The sequence below is a fragment of the Saccopteryx bilineata genome, chromosome 4 (assembly GCF_036850765.1).
Source record: "Saccopteryx bilineata isolate mSacBil1 chromosome 4, mSacBil1_pri_phased_curated, whole genome shotgun sequence".
NCBI classification, from domain to species: Eukaryota; Metazoa; Chordata; class Mammalia; order Chiroptera; family Emballonuridae; genus Saccopteryx; species Saccopteryx bilineata.
The window spans coordinates 43,659,698-43,676,688 of record NC_089493.1 but is presented as its reverse complement, the minus strand read 5'-3'; the positions used below and the strand labels follow the sequence as shown (position 1 = coordinate 43,676,688).

At 43.5% G+C, this 16,991-nt stretch overlaps 1 protein-coding gene across 2 annotated transcripts in view; it reads left to right on the top strand.

Moving 5' to 3' along the window:
* TMEM260 (transmembrane protein 260) overlaps positions 1-15,811 on the top strand; it is a 73,298-nt gene extending 57,487 nt beyond the window's left edge. For both annotated transcript variants that reach the window (XM_066275162.1, XM_066275163.1), the window contains 4 exons: positions 5,252-5,428; positions 7,070-7,123; positions 9,245-9,335; positions 13,552-15,811. In XM_066275162.1, coding sequence (XP_066131259.1) covers positions 5,252-5,428; positions 7,070-7,123; positions 9,245-9,335; positions 13,552-13,812 — 583 coding nt within the window. In that variant the 3' untranslated portion in view covers positions 13,813-15,811. The remainder of the gene's footprint in view (positions 1-5,251; positions 5,429-7,069; positions 7,124-9,244; positions 9,336-13,551) is intronic.
* The last annotated feature ends 1,180 nt before the right edge of the window (positions 15,812-16,991 follow it).

Below are 16,991 nucleotides of genomic sequence, written 5' to 3'. Positions count from 1 at the left end.
TTCAATAGGACCTGAAGCTTGCCACAATAGTCCTGTTGGAGTGTAACTTGAGGGACATATTAGTAGGGCAATTGATTCCTCAGGATTTATGCGTTTTAGTTGTGCTTGCTGCAAGGCCTTTTCTACAAGCTTTAAAGCTTGTTGTCCCGCAGGTGTAAGTAGCCGAGGAGAAGCTGGTTCAGCTGAGCCTCTAAGAATATCAAAAAGTGGCTTCAGTTCTCCAGTAGTTAATTTCAAGGAAGGTCTAAGCCAATTAATGTCTCCTAACAGTTTCTGGAAATCGTTTAAAGTTTGCAAATGATCTGTCCTGATTTCTATTTTCTGTGGGCGAATTTGTTGTCCCTCAATAATTTGTCCTAAATAAGAAAAAGGTAAAGATTGCTGTACCTTTTCAGGAGCTATATAAAGTCCTGATTTTTTTCAGAGAATATTCTAGTTGTTGCAAAATGGTCAACACAGTGTCTTTATCTGGATGAGCAATAAGAATATCATCCATATAATGAATTATGTATGCCTTAGGGTGTTGCCTTCGTACTGGAGAGATGGCTTGAGCAACATATTTTTGGCACAAGGTAGGACTATTAGCCATACCTTGAGGCAAAACTCTCCACTGGTATCGCTCCATGGGAGCCTGAAAATTAAGTGAAGGAACACTGAATGCAAAACGCTTGCAATCATGAGGGCTTAAAGGAATAGTAAAAAAGCAATCCTTCAAATCAACAACTATAAGGTGATAGTTCCATGGAATGGCAGTAGGAGAAGGAAGTCCTAGCTGGAGAGGACCCATAATTTCCATAGTCTTATTTATTGCTCTCAAATCTTGTAATAGCCTCCAGTTTCCTGATTTCTTTTTAATGACAAATATAGGCGTATTCCATGGACTATTAGATGGTTCAATGTGCCCAAGCTGTAGCTGTTCCTGTACCAATTGAGCAGCTGCCCTAAGTTTCTCCTGAGAAAGGGGCCATTGGTCTACCCATACAGGATTATCTGATTTCCAAGTAATTGGGTCTGCACAGTGCATTATTGGGGTAGCAGGAGCTACCAAGGCCCCCATGCAAAATTTTGATATCCTAATCCATGCCTTCTGGTATTGGGTGCCACTTCTATGGGGGTGAGAATTCCTCGCTGTTCTTTCCCTAGACCCTTAGTGGGCAAAAATCCCTGATCAAGCATTTGAGTGCTAACTAAACTATTAGGACTGACAAGCAATGCCCCCATATTTTTCAAAACATCTCTACCCCATAAATTAACTGGCAATCCAGGGAGCACATAAGGCTGAAAAAATCCAGAATGACCTTCTTTATCTTCCCATTGTAAAAAACTAGAACTTTGTTGAGGGGATTTACTCTGCCCTATACCTTGTAATTCTGTGGCTGCTGCATGAGTGGGCCAGGAAGGAGGCCAATGTAGCTTTGCAATAACAGATACATCAGCCCCAGTATCTAAAAGCCCTTTAAATTTACGCCCTTGTATTGTTAGTTCCATTTCAGGGCGTTCCTGACCTATTTTTTGAATCCAATAGGCAGTATCAGTGGAGCCAAATCTTTGATTCTCTTGGGGTCCCTTTAGCAGGGTTTGTCCTTGTCTTAAAAGAGGTAAAAGGATTAATTGAGCAATTTTCATATCAGGGGAGATAGTGACTATATTCCTCAAAGTGTGAGCCATTACTTTAATTTCCCCTGTATAATCAGAGTCTATCACTCCAGGAAGAACAAAGAATTCCCTCATAGTTAAACTACTTTTGCCTAACAAGATTCCTACTGTGTTACTGGGAAGTGGCCCAAAAATTCCAGTGGGTATGGCTTGAGGTCCCATCTCTGGAGTCAATACGAATTGGGAGGTGGGACTGAGGTACAGTCCTGTACTGCCTGTTGTTGCCTGGGATAGTTGGGCAATGTTTGGCCTACTGGAATCTGAATTTGCTGAGGAAACACTGACATTGCCCCTATTGTTTGATGGGGCCGGGGAGGGCCCCATTGTCCGTTTCCCTGTCCTGCGGTAGTACATTTAGGCCTCCCCTTATTCTTCCAATGTTTCCCATGTCTACAGAGTGGGCAGAGGTCCGGAGCCTTAAGGGCTGGCTGTCCTTGAGGGAGAGGCCGAGACCAATATCCGGGGAAAGCAGGGCAGTTTTTAGCAAAATGCCCCGAACCCCCGCATTGAAAACAGTTTCCACGGGCAAAAGTACTTCCCTGACCTTCCTTCCTTCGCTTGTTCTGTCCTTTATCAAAATTTTGTCCTGGAAATCTTGCCTTATTACCTGTGGTAAAGGCAAGACCTTGCATGTATGAAGGCCCAACATCAGCGCAAATTCTAATATAATCCTCTATATCTCCCTTCTTGCGGTGAGGCCGAAGTGCAGCCTGACAAGCAGAATTAGCATTTTCATAGGCTAGTTGTTTTATTAAAACCTTTCCCACATTTTTATCCCCTACTATTCTTTCAACTGCTTGAATTAGCCGTGAGACAAAGTCTTGAAATCGCTCTTCTGCACCCTGCCTAATTTTACCAAATTCTTCTGGTTTGGTCCCTGGAATAGGCAGGCATTTCCATGCCTGTGTGGCTAGCTGATTAATTATATCATAAATAGCTGGTCGATATTCTAATTGAGTTGCCATATGGGCATACTGTCCTTCTCCAGTTAACATATCTACAGTAACAGCAACCTCCTCTTGCTGATTTTTCTCATCCAGCTCTATAGCCTTTTCATGAAAGTTTGACTTCCACAACAAATAATCACCCCCAGAGAGACAAGCACGAGCAATCGCCTTCCAGTCATTTGGGGGAAGAGCCTTTGCACTAATGGTATCTAATAAACCAAGTGTAAAAGGGGCAGTAGGCCCATACTGAGCACAAGCAAGTTTAAGCTCTTTCAGAGTTTTAAAAGGTACAGGTTCATGTTCTCGCACTAGTCTCCCTGTATCATCCTGTCTTTCCACAATAGGAAAACAGGCAAAGCCATCTATTGTTTCCCCTATATTTCGAGCCTGGTCTATAGATTGTTGGAGAGGAGATTTCCCAGATTTTGAGCTATAGACTATGGAATCAGCCCGATAAGGGAACGGAGGAGCAGAGGGTTGAATGTAGGAAGGAGCTGAGGGCAGCGGAGGCCCCGCGGCTAAGGCAGCCATAGCCACGGATTTTTCATCCCCCCTGTCATCCTCAGACTTCAAGTTATCCTCATATTCACATCCCTCTGTTTCCGGCTTACCCTGATACTCTTCAGACAATGATTTGTCTTCATATGGAAACATTTTTACAAAAAGGTCCCTTACTTTTGACCCTATCTGTCCCATATTCTTTTACTCCCAACTACACTTTCCCCAAAAACTTTCTTTACTCACTGTGCGCACTTCACTTTGGGGAGTTCCGTCACCTTCCTTCAGTTTTAGTTTCCTCGTACTCAAGTCGTCTGTTCGGGCGCCACTTGCCGCGGACCAGCGCAGCTTCCAAATAACGGTGCGGAATTAAGGAAACACACTTTGTCAGAACAAAACTGATGGGACCGGGAGGACTCCTCAAACTGCCTGGCAGCATCTGAGTGCCTCACAGCCTCAGTTCGCTTTATTATATGGACCTATGCAAATCAAGGACCCTGATACAAAGTTGCACATCAAAGGCTAAGACAGGAACTCTCCCAAGGCAAAAACAGTATACATTAGTGAATTTTACAAACATCTGAAAACAAAGAGTCAGAGGAAGGGTATGTATATTGCTTCCTGCAACCCAAGGAAGGAAGGGGAGTGGGTGCAAACACAGAGCATCAAAGCCAAATATGGAGATGGAGGGGGTAGAACTTAAGCCCCCTGCCAAGCCTTGAATCTATAATGGCTTTTTGCCATTACCGGTCCACAACAAGACTCCCTCTGTTACATCCATCTAAGACTCACTCTTGACACTTGTCTCGGTCACGTGATACATTTATCCGTCCCACCCTAAAGGCTGGTTTGTGAAAATGTTTTCTGACATTAAACCGGTCCGTGGCCCAAAAAAGGTTGGGGACCACTGGTCTAAAATATTACTCCAGACATTTACCAGATCTGTTCTTCTCCCTCCAATCCTGATATTCCAAGTTTCTCTCTTATGTCCTTACCCTTCCATCAAAGATATTCATATAGCATTTCTTCTAGAGCAAGGCTACTAGCAGTGAATTTTCTTAGTTTTTCTTTATCTGAAAATGTCTTTATTTTACTTTCATTTTTGGTAGGTATTGAGTTTAACTTGTTTGGGGTTCACTGAGTTTTTTGAATCTGTCAGATGTTTCTTTTCCAAAACTGGGGGCTTTTCAGACATTGTTTTTTTATCGCTTTGAGTAGTGAGTTTTTTTATGCTTGCTGATCCCCGGGAGTTAGGTTTTTTCCAAAAATAAGTTCCGGTTATAGTTTTATTAACTTAAAATCATGTTTGTTTCATAACCAATTTATGGAAAGAAGAAGAACATATATTTGCCTTTTTTAAATGTTTCCTTACACATGATTGTACTCTGGATGGTCAGGAGGCACGAGGATGTATACAAACATTCCTACTATTCAGAGGGTTAAACATTTTTTCTGCTTTACATTTTTTCTCTTATGAATATTACTGCCCCATAGGTAAGTTATTATAGTGTTACAAACAGATGGGTTTTATCGTGTATGTCTGTTGACTACTCTCCAGCCCCCCAAACAGCTTTTTCACACTAATGTAAAGTTTAGTCTATTTGGGAAAGATTTAAATAAATAGAAATGTTCCTGGCCCTGGCTGGTTCACTCAGCGGTAGAGCGTGGCCTGTATGTGGAAGTCCTAGGTTCAATTTCCCGTCAGGGCACACAGGAGAAGTGCCCATCTGCTTCTCCACTCTGCCCCTTCCCCCTCTTCTCTATCTCTCTTCCCCTCTCTCCCCTCTTTCCTCCTGCAACCATGGCTCAAATGGTTTGAGCAACTTGGCTCTGGGAGATGATGATGACTCGATGGTCTCACCTCAGGCACTGAAATAGCTCGGTTGCTGAGCAACAGATCAGTGGCCCCAGTAGGGCAGAGCTTTGCTCCATAGGGGGCTTGTCGGGTGGATTCTGGTCAGGGTGCATGCGGGAATCTGTCTCTGCCTCCTCACCTCTCACTTAATAAAGAAAAAAAAGGAAAAAAAATGTTCACAAATGGCTTATTGGTAACTAAGGTTTAAAGAGTCAAAAATGACGTTTGAGAGTTATATATATTTAATCTTTAAAACATTAAGGTAAAAATATATCTGTTTTTCTGTTTTTAATAGAAAAGAAACATTTGTTTGCATAGGAATTCATGAAGGTGACCCAACCTGGAAAAAGAACTATTCACTTTGGCCATGGGGTTCTTGTGACAAATTAGTTCCTTCAGAGATTGTGTTCAACCCTGAGGAGTGGATTAAACTGACAAGAAATATCTATAACTGGACTGAAGAATATGGACGGTATGAACAGCAGTTATATTTTTTATCAAATTATAGCAACTTGTGTGCCTGTAAAACACTATATTTTAAGATGCCTTTTTAATTATTGGATATTTTTGTTTTTTTATTAATTATTAACATTGTCATTTGCTGCCCACTGTGTACCGTAATAGAGAAAGAGAACATGTACTTCCCGTAGTGTTTGAAGAACAGTGAGGTGATGGAAGGGAAAGGGAGGCTGTGATTGAGTGGACACAATAGTCATACGCATGGAACTTCCACTTCCTAGTCTTGTAAAGCACATTGTCAACCAGCCTATCTCTCATACCCAAAAAGTGGAAGAGCTTCATTAACTGTGACCAAGCTTTAAAAGTCACTCTGTTATCTGTTATAGTTTTCACAGCATACACTCGTCATACTTTTCTTTCTTTAAGCGTAGCAGATAACTTCTCTGTAGGGAGGACCAGGACTTGAGTAACTTTTTCTTCACGATTGTTTGTCATCAGCCTACTAGTGTTGTTTTGGGCATGATTAGCCCTCCTTGAAGCAGCTTTCTCCTATATGGCAAATGAGTCACCATATAAAGAAATGTGCTTTCATTGCCTATGTTTAATATATAATTATTTAGTCTAACTGGTGGTGGTACAGTGAATAGAGCATTGACCTGGAGTGCTGAAGTCGCAGGTTTGAGACCTGAGGTCACCAGCTTGAGCCCAGGGTCAATGGCTCGATCCCAAACTCACTGACTTGAGCTCAACATCGCCAATTTAATCCCTAGCCCAGGCACATATGAGAAGCAATCAGTGAATACACAACTACGTGTAACAATGAATTTATGCTTCTCTCTCTCTCTCCCTCCCTCCCTTCCTCCTTCCATCCCTTCCTACCCCATCTCTCTTTTCCTCTATAAAAAAATAAAACTATGGATTATTTAAAGATTAGATAATTATTGTTTATAATTCAAGGACAACAGACAAGATCATATGAAAAAATGCTATAAAGGTTTTTTACTTAAATCAAGCAAACAAACCACATTGCTATGCACCAATCAGAGATGGATAAGCACTCTGTGACCATCGTCAGGAGAAATTAGAAAATAACCTATCCTGTAAACAGCTGATAACAATACATATACACAACATAACTCATTTACTGCATTCAGTCAAAACAGATACATAAGTTTGAAATAAAAGAAAGGAAAAAATCAGTCAGTGGTTTAGCCAGCATTCTTTGAGCAGCATCGAGGCCCAGCAGTGACTTAGCAAAGCAAGGCATGCCCTCTCTGCAGGCCTGTCCCCCTGCTTCCCAGCCTGTCGGCTCTCAGCTGTGTCCAGAGTGAACGCTGCCTCAGCCCCTCCCCTTTGCCTGACAGTTCTTAGAACAGCTGGCTTCTCTAATGTCTCCAGCCTCTTCCCACCAATCCTTTGTTTGTTCCCATGAGGCACTAGGGCTCATTATGCAGATTAAGAACACAGTTACCCAAATTTCAAATTGCTAACAATCAGCTTTTCAGGGAGAGTAAGTTTTTTATTTCGGTCTCTATCGGTACTTCAAGATCCCAGTCTCTTTTATTTATCTTGTCAGATTATAAAACAAAGATTACACATCCATCGCAATAAATGTAGCTACCAGAAAAATGTTACTGTTTTCTTGTAACTACAGGTTTGATCTATCTTCCTGGGAGTCTGTGGCCAATGAGGAGATGTGGCAAGCAAGGTGACTAATCTGCACTTTTGTGTTTGGGATCCATTTCTTTTTTTTTTTTTTTTCTGAAGCTGGAAATGGGGAGGCAGTCAGACTCCCGCATGCACCCGACCGGGATCCACCCGGCACGCCCACCAGAGGGCGATGCTCTGCCCATCCAGGACGTCACTCTGTCGCAACCAGAGCCACTCTAGCACCTGGGGCAGAGACCAAGGTGCCATCCCCAGCGCCCAGGCCATCTTTTGCTCCAATGGAGCCTTGGCTGCGGGAGCGGAAGAGAGAGACAGAGAGGAAGGAGAGGGGGAGGGGTGGAGAAGCAGATGGGTGCCTCTCCTTTGTGCCCTGGCCAGGAATCGAACCCGGGACTTCCACACGCCAGGCCGACGCTCTACTACTGAGCCAACCAGCCAGGGCCTGGGATCCATTTCTAATAGGACAGAGAAATAGCCTGTGGCACTTTTCATTTAGGGAGTAGGGGTGGGTGGTGATAACAAAAATGACATTTTGGGGGCATTTTGTTTGAGGCAGTGTACTAATCATTACAATGAATAATCTCATTTCATCCTCACAACAACCTATCAAGAAGTTATTGTTATCTCCACTTTACAAAAGACCACTACAAAAAACTGAAGTGGAGAGGTCACTTGTCCAAGGCCACAAAGCTACTAGTGATGGAGTCTAACTCGGGAATATTCGTTACGTCCTAACCTCTCCTGCCTCAACTAAACCCAAGTGAGTGTAATGGAGGAGTTGATGATTCCCTGCCTCCACGTGTAACGAGCTAGTTCATTACTTAAGCACGTATTGAATACTTCCTAGAGGCCAGGCATGGAGACCACACATAAAATATGACACAGTTCCTAACCCTGAGCTGTTCACAGACTAATGGAGCAATCAGACAGGTTAAAAGAGATTTGAATATTAACGTGCTAGATACTGTACTTTTCCATTGTGCCTGATGGCGTACTTCCTGGTGATGCTACTGACTCTCGAGGTTCTGTCATTTAAAAATATTCAAAACACCTAATGCTAACAGACTCTGGCTTAAATATTAATGTAAAAGTTCTAGCTGATGCAGATGGGGGAACCCCATACACAGGACGCAGTTTGCGCAGCAAAGGCAGGAAGCCCACTCTCTCGGGCACTACGCTTTGCACTGAGACTGGACTTCTGGTGTATAAAGGGCTTACTTATAAGTTTAAAAAGGTTTTTTTAAAAACTGTCAAGAAATATAGCCCCAAAACAGCAATTATAAAAATAGACATACTACAGTTTATGCAGCAGTATTTTTGAAAATGTCAGAAAATGGCATATTTCAAGTTATCAGCCTAGTCATAGAGACAAATACTTGCTCTGAAGAACTGAACAGAGATATGCTGTATGTTTGCATACTCCTCACCATGACTGAATGCAGGGAAGCTGGGGGTCAGTCACATAAAGAAGAAAGCAGGTTATTATTCAGGCAAGTATTTATTTAATTGGCGTGCTGAATACAATTCGGATGAGTTCACGTGGTCAAAAGAGTGCAGTTTCAAGGAGTTGGTCACACACGGCATGAGCCATGGCAGGAGGCACCTTCAGGGATGTGCTGACAAACTCAGCAAGTCTCCCCGTTCCCAGCTGTTCTTGCATAACAATAACATACATCTAGCCTGGCCTGTGGTGGCACACTGGATAGAGCGTTGACCTAGAATGCTGAGGTCACTGGTTCGAAACCTGGTCAAGGCACATACAACAAGCAAGCAATGAATAACTAAAGTGAACAACTATGAGTCGATACTTCTCACATCCCCCCTTCTCTCTCTGTAAAATCAATAAATCTAAAAAACAAAACAAAAAGACAATAACGTACATCTAAAGGGAGAATGATGTTGTAATAGTGATGATGAACAGAAGCTTGTTTTCTAAAAGGTTTGGCAGTTATCCTGAAAGCAGTGCCTTGGCAGTAGGGGGAAGTAGGGGTTACTGTTCATTCAGAGTAAGTGTCTGTGAATGTGAGAGAAGTAAAAACAATGCAGTGAAGGGTTTTGCGCGTTCCTTATCAGTGGAAAAGTCTGGCAGATTTAGCTTTGAATTGGAAATGGACAAAGTGATTTTAATGAAGTCCCTCCTCCCCCTGCCGTTCCACCCCAGGATGAAAACACCCTTCTTCATCTTTAACCTGGCCGAGACTGCGAATATGCCTTCAAATGTGAAAGCTCAACTCTACACGCATGCATATGACGTAGGTTATACCTTCACATACGTATTGGTGGGAGGGCGGGGTGATTGGGATGGAGAGCGGGTGTATCACAGTAGAGTTGTTACTTTACTTTCTTTGTTTCCAGCTTCATTTAGCATTATAAAGCAGTGTACACGGAAAAACACTCGTAAATATCACAAATAATGTCTACAGTAAATGGTTGTAGTTGGCAAAGTAATGGTCCCCCTGAAGAGGTCCATGTTCTAATCTCCAGGACCTGTGAATATACGCCCTTACGTGGCGCCCGGGACTGCAGATGTGATTAAGGATCTTGAAGGGGGGTTATTCTGGGTCATATCCAGGTGGGCCCCGTGTAATCACAATCACCCTTATGAAGAAGGAAGCGGGAGGGTCAGGGTTGGAGGAGGAGACGTGACAGTGTAAGCAGAGGTCAGGGAGGAAGAGCTGAAGACGCTGTGCGGTGGCCGGGCCGTGGCGGAAGGGACCGCGAGTTCGGGCGCGCGGGCAGCCTCTGCCGGCGGGAAAGGGCGGAGCAGCGGGTTCCAGAGCCTGCAGAAGGAGCGCGGCCCTACTAGTTTTACAGAAACCATGATTTTATGGTTTTTGACCTCCAGAAGTATAAAATAATAAATTTGTATTGTTTTATGTCACTATTTGTGGTGATTTGTTACAACAGTCACTAATATAATGGCTTCATTTAAAAAAGAAGTTCTGACAGGTTGCCCTCTATTGCAGAAGTCACGGCCTTTGTTACACTTGAAACGATACGGCCACGGCTGGTGGAGATTTTATGAGAAAGATAAAGAGTAGCTTTGTCTTCTAACTGGTCCCAGGAGGCCAAACAGATCTTAGAGCCCAACAGCACTGCGGCGCTTGCGCAGTCAGTTCTTTCTGATGAGAAGTGAGGGTGCCGAGCAGAGGCTGCGTTTGCACTGTCTTAACAAGTCCCTGCTTGACTGTGATCTGTATCACTAGGCTCGTCAGACACCTGCAGAGTCTGGGAGCCTGCTTTGGAGGAGAGAGACGTCCTGGCTTGGGCCGAGGAGAAAGAACCACACCAGGGGTTTGCATCTGAGCAGCGGAGGCATTTCTGCTGGCTCTGGGCTGCTGTGGGTCTGCCCAGCCACGGCATTCATTTGCTGTGGAGTCAGAATAGCAGTGTCCAACCATATGACTGATTTTACTTCTACATTCTGTGATCACTGGTTCACTGTTTGTTCATTCATTCATGCACTCACATACTATTTGTGGAGCAGCTAGTCTGTACCAAATATCGTGGTGGGGACGATCAAGCGCTGTCCCTGCTCAAAGAGGTAGCAGGCTAGAGAGGGAGGCAGAAGATAAAGCCCTTAGTTAAGTTCACTCTTGTAAGTGATACGAGATGTTTGCAGAGGGACTGTGGGAACAGAGAGCTGTACATGAGCTCACCCTCAAGCAGGACGGCAGGAGGGAGGGGAAGGACGGCTTCTAGGGGAGACACCGCTGGAGTTTCACCTCGGAGGATCAGGAGCTAGAGAGACAGATGGTGGAGCAGAGTAATGAGAGGGTGGAGGCGGGAGGACATGCCATAAGGAGGGACCACAGGGACGAGGCACAGTCCTGGAGGTGCCCACTCAGCAACAGCAGGGTGGATGACAGGAGGCAACGTGCTGCAGTTCTGTCCCACAGTCGGGAGGTCCAGGTTCAAGTCTCGCTCCGCCATTGATTGTCAGCTGTGAGTCAGCCTTTCCAGCCTTCAGTCGTTTCCTTAAAAGCCTGATCAGGCGGTGGCACAGTGGGTAGGGCATCAGACTGGGACGCGGAGGACCCAGGTTCGAAACCCTGAGGTCACCAGCTTGAGCATGGGCTCATCTGGTTTAAGCAAGGTTCACCAGCTTGAGCCCAATGTCGCTGGCTTGAGCAAGGGGTAACTCAATCTGCTGTAGCCCCCTGGTCAAGGCACATATGAGAAAGCAATCAATGAACAATTAAGGTGCCATGACGAAGAACTGATGTTTCTCATCTCTTTCTTCCTGTCTGTTCCTATCTGTCCCTCCCTCTGTCTCTGTCACAAAAAAAAAAAAAAAGTGGGCTTTAAACTTTATAGATTCTCATATTGTGGTCATATCATATCCTGTTAGTCTATAATACTCTGTGATTCTGTGAAAAACAGTATTTAGTTGAGAAAAATCTGAGACTTACTAACATTTTATGTTCTCATCCAGTCTGTTCCATGGTCAGTTGCTAGGCACTGAAGCTAATTCATTTATTGTTTGGGGGGCCTGTAATCTTTACTCTTTTCAAGGAACAGAAGTCTATAGACTGTGCTATAGACTTCTGTTCATTCTCCTGAGCTTATGTCTCCAGGTATAAGACATTGTTTGAAAGACAAATAAAGCCAGATAATTTATGGGTCAACAGAAATCCACCCGAGTATTATCCTGTTGAATAGCATATACAGAACATTAAGCTCAGGGGACATCAGGTTCAGGTGTAGTGGGGGAGCACAGAGAATCTCAGCTATCTTTAGGGATACACTGGAGAAATTGAAGTGCTCCCCAGTAAACAGAATACCGTCCACCAAGCTGGATGTCACAGTGACACACACAGAGGGAAATAGAATTCCAGGTGCTGAGAAATGACTGTCTTGTTCAGACACAGCACATGTGGCGTTGGTAGGCCATCCAGAACAAGTTGATGTGTCAGTAGTAAAATGTTCTAGAAAAGTTGGTATGGTTACTCTGATGTCTGAAGACGACAGCAGGGCGGTCATGAGTGAGCCCTCATTCTCCTGAGCCACTGAGCAAATGCTCAGTGCGGTGCTGGCCTTGGCTTTGGACTCCAGAACCTTAGTAGGATTTAGAAAACTTGGGAGAGAGCCAGAACAGTTCCTGAGCGCCAGCTCTGTGCTGGGCAGCGGGCCATGGGCTTCCCTGTCACCCTCGTGGGAGGGAGCCTCAGGGAAACAGGTGACAGGCAGAGAAAAGAAGACTGTGAGGAAGGGTGGAAACACCGTGTTAAAACAGTGTTTCACCGAGCGAGTGAAAGGGAAGGTGCTGACTTCATAATGTTGATGTATTTGAAAGTGTATCCATGAAAGTGCCAGATGGCTTTCCTGTTCTGTGAAGGAAACTTAGGGGGAGATTGTTCTAACAGGCACCTAAAAACTGAAGATTATTAAATATCAAAATGGCATATCAAACATGGATTGTGGAACTTGCTGTGTGGATGCTATTTAAAAATAAGTTCGATGTGCATCTGCCTGCTCTGGAGTAAGCGCTGGGGGAGCCGGTGATACATGGGGTCCCTTTCAAGTCAATGATGTGACAAACATAGTTCTAATTCCAAAAGCACTTGTCCCCGGAGAAAGCAGCACTGCTTGTTCTGGGCTCCCACAGAGTCTGCTGGGAGACTCGAGCTGCTGTGGGTCCAACTCCAGCCGACAGTCCCCAAGAAGCCTCTGGAATTCCCCGGTAACCAAGTGTAATCGCCATTTTGCAGATATGTATCTAGTTTTGTTCAGTCTTCATGTTTTTCCACCAGAAAACTCGGTCTCAAAAATTCTAGCCCTGTCCAATTAATACTGTCTCTGATGTCGAGAAACAAAGTTCCTAATTCCTGTGGGCAAAGTTTTCACTTTATCAAACTTGTAATTATAGGATACTATGAAGATTTTTGATATCTCGCTTTAAGGATATTTCTTAAATTCCATTATGCCCAACCTGTTTGATGCTGGATTTGTTTGAGTTGTTTTAAAGTTGCTATTGTGATCACTGTTGTTTATAATGTAGAGAGAAATTTTTGTTAAAATGAGGGACAAAATTTAAATTCCTTCAAGTTCTTCCATGCGGTTTTCAGAAGAAAGCTATTTTTTTCCTCTAACAGCTAAATTTAGAGTTTCAACCTTTCTGCCTATTGAGTAAATAGCTTTCCATGAATTAGAACTAAATCCCTTTCCCAGAACGAACATCTTTCTCGAGGAAGGGCATTTGTCCTGACACAGTGTGTCTCAGGTTCCTTCTGCAACATCCGAAACAGCCCCGAAGCCGTTTTAGATGAAGCACATTTGCCTCCTGCTACTGTAATAATTACAGTAACATCCTTGCATTTTCTGCATGGCCTAGCAACGATTAGATTTTTACTGTGGGCTGCTTGGACTTTTTTTCCTTGTGTTATTAATTCCTCTGTGTTTCTGATTCCTGGGGGGAAAGAAATCAAGGGATAACAATAAAATATCAACATGTTTGCTGTCTTCCAGCTTTATAAGGAGATTGTCTATTTACAAAAGGAACACCCAGCGAACTGGCACAAGAACTACGCCATCGCATGCGAGCGGATGCTGCGGCTGCAGCTGCGGGGAAGAGGCGCGGAGCCCGAGGTCCTGCTGTCTGAAACCATCAGGCACTTCCGGCTCTACGCGCGGAAGGCGCGCGCCGACCCGCAGCTGGCTGACATTTCAGTTGCTCTAAAGCACCTCAGGAAAGAACTGCAGAGTGTGAGAAGTATGAAAAATGTCTGAGACGGCAAGATGTGGGAAATCTGCCTGTTATCCTGCTTTCAGAATATCGAGGTCCAAAACTTTTTCCTCCAAGGAAAGAAACTGTAAGGAAAAATTGAAGACTGACTTCCTGCATAGAAGTAACACGGTGCAGCAGGTTTTCACGGGCGGTTGGGACTGTGCCTGTGCCGTGCTGTTCATGCAACCTGGCTATCCCGTGTCCCCACATTAGCGTTTCAGTGGGAATCTTCGGAGCAGAGCACTCTTCTACTGTCACAGTCTCTATTCATACACATAAATATCAACTGTGAATCTTTTGAGGGCCCTGCTTATTGGGATTAGTTTTGAAGGTTAAATTCTTCAAACCTTAATACCAGACCAAAGACATTTTCTGTTTCCCAAAAGTGAAAGGGATTTTTTAAAAGAGTGACTCTTGTAATGCTGTAAGTCAGAACTTTTTTTTTTTTAATTATCTGTTGTTTCATAATCTCATGCTTCAAGCTAAACACCAACTGGATGATATTTTGAGAAAAGTTGGGGTATTATTGTCTTAGGGAATTCTGTGTAAGCACTACAAAATGAAGCTAATTCGTTGTTTGTTTTTCAGTTGCATAAACTGATGGGCAAGTAAAAAGGATTTTGTAGCTCCTTAATTAATTTTATATTTATATTTTTCTTCTATTTGGGCCCAATAAATCTGGGCCCAATAATTAGTAGGCTCCAGCTGCCATAATGCAAAAAACCCAAACAAACAACAAACAAAAAAAACACAGGGATTGAGGTGGAGGATGGGGAAGTGGTTCAATAAATTCATTCTGTTACAAGCATCTTTTATACATATTACTAAAGAGAACATAGTAAGAAATGCAAATAATAGTTCTTTATTTTATTATGACAGTTAATTAATAGCAACCTGTTTTAATGAATAAAGTCACTCAGAGTCCTTCAGTACTTCCTAAGTAGAGGCCCGAATCTGTAGGGATTCTTTCCCCCCCAATTGTATAGCTCCTAGACTCCAGGCACTATATAGGCTCCTGTATAGAAATGCTCACTAATGAAGAGGGAGGGCTAGAAGCTTGTCTGCATTCAAAGATCACTGGTGAGTCATTCAGCAAGAAAAGGCCCCTTACCAGGAATAGTCACAGTTCCGTGGCATTGTACTAGCAAAAGGGTCTGATCAAAGGTCTCCTGCGGAGCTTGCATGGTTCCCTTTCATACTACGACCATAATTAAAACCACTAATTCTCTTTTAAAATGCTGCAGGATGCCATGTAGGCATCTGTCTGGAGTGTCCTTTGTGATGTCATAAGCTGTTAAGGACCAGTGCCGAGGGCTTTTGAGTAAAATGCCAGTCATGAAGGTGCTTCAAGACAAGGGTGCCTCTAAAAGCTTGACAGGGCCTTGACTGCACAATCCGAGCTGAATTTGCCCCTTGTCAGCTGCCAGTAAATAAATCTCAAAGGGGGAAAAGCTGAGGTTTCATTACCTGATCCATGGGCTTTGTTGGTTTTGGCACCACACAGGGGAAGCTCTTGCCCCTCCATTCTCTGGATTTGAAGATGTCCATTGGAGCCTGCAGTGCCTGGACAGGGTTCAGAGCGGAACCTTTTGAAGAGTGTCAATAGTTGTAACAGTTCAGCTGTTAGGAAGACAAATAAATGGAGGAGCTCATTAATCCGCTTTTGGCTCTCGGTGCCTTTTGCCCTTTTATCACAGCCTTATTAGGCTCCTACTCATCTTGAACCAGAAAAAAATGAATTGAAGTTGTTGAGTACTAATTGGCAAAGACTTTTAATCATGGGCCAAGAACTTTCACTGACTTGAAAGTAACTTCTCCACAGGGAGGAACCAAAAACCTGGTTTACCTTAAAACAAAAACCTGTTGGAGTTCAGCGTGTTGTAAAAACTTAAGGGAGCACTGATAAATTGTCTAAGTTTATTGTCACTTGAAAGAAATTATGTAAGGTTTTGATTTCCACTTTCCTAAAAAGAAAGGTACAATAAAAACCATATGAACGTTCCCTTGCCTGAAATGCTTTGTCTTTACTGGCTCAGAAAAGAGCCAGTGGCGTGCGTGAGACGGTCATGTGTGTTCCCGGACATCGGAAGACGTGTGGTTGTCAGTCTTCCCCTGAGCTTCTGCACATACGCACGGTGTTGGAGGGACCTCGTTAAAAGTAGTATTTTATACTCAGAGCCTTAAGAAGGGCCAATGGAAACATCTTTTGGAGAATCTCTGCTTTTTAAATTTACCTGTACAGTGGAGCTATATATACATATATTTTTAATTTTTTTATCTATTACATATATCTGAATGTGTTTTTTGTAGTGACTGTTGTCAAATGGTGGGTGCACAGATTACTCTATGTTTGTCCGACAATGGCTTTGGACCACTCTCTTTGAGAAAGCAGTGATATGATGTCCCAAAGTAGATAGGATCATAATTATTTAAATTTCTGAAAACCATCAGTAAATGAAAAAAAAAACAAAAAACAAACTCAGCTGAGATCTGGGGACATCGGGCTTCATTCCCAGATCACCTACTTTGAAGACTCCGTTCCTTTCCACTGTGTGAGGTTAAATAAGTTGCTTTCTTTTTCTCTTTCTTACTCTTCCTTGGCTAGTGCACAAACACCATAACATCTGACAGAAGGGGTTTCCTTTAGTCCAGCCCCCGACATGGAAGAGAATGTGAAGGAGGTGACTTCTCATGCAGGATTTGGCCAGCATTTTCCTAGCAGTGTCCCTGGAGTGCCTGGGGTTGGCAGGATGACAGGAACCCCGCAAGGCCAACTTCTGCCTGGACTTTGGCCTGAGGAGCAAGTAGGAGCCAGCAGAATTGTCTGTCTGTCCATATGCTGCTGAGCCCCGCTGCCCGGCCCCGAGGCTGGCACACTCCGAGGACAAGTGGGGAGAGCTGTGTGGCTCTGTGCTCTAGCAAGCCTCCTCCCAGCCCTGCTCCTGCTGATGGGAGGGATGTTCCATTCTTCCTATTGATTTTCCTCCCGTCTGTGTTTTTTAAAGTATCCATTTTTAAAAATACTTTAGTTCTAGTACTTAAAATGTAGCCAAAATAGAAGGGAGTCCATTACTAGAGTACTTTTTTGAGGTGTTATTTCTGTCTATATTCTTAGTATTTTCTGGTGATAGAAACATGATTATTTAGCCTTCATGATATTTAAATAAAGCCCATTTTAAGT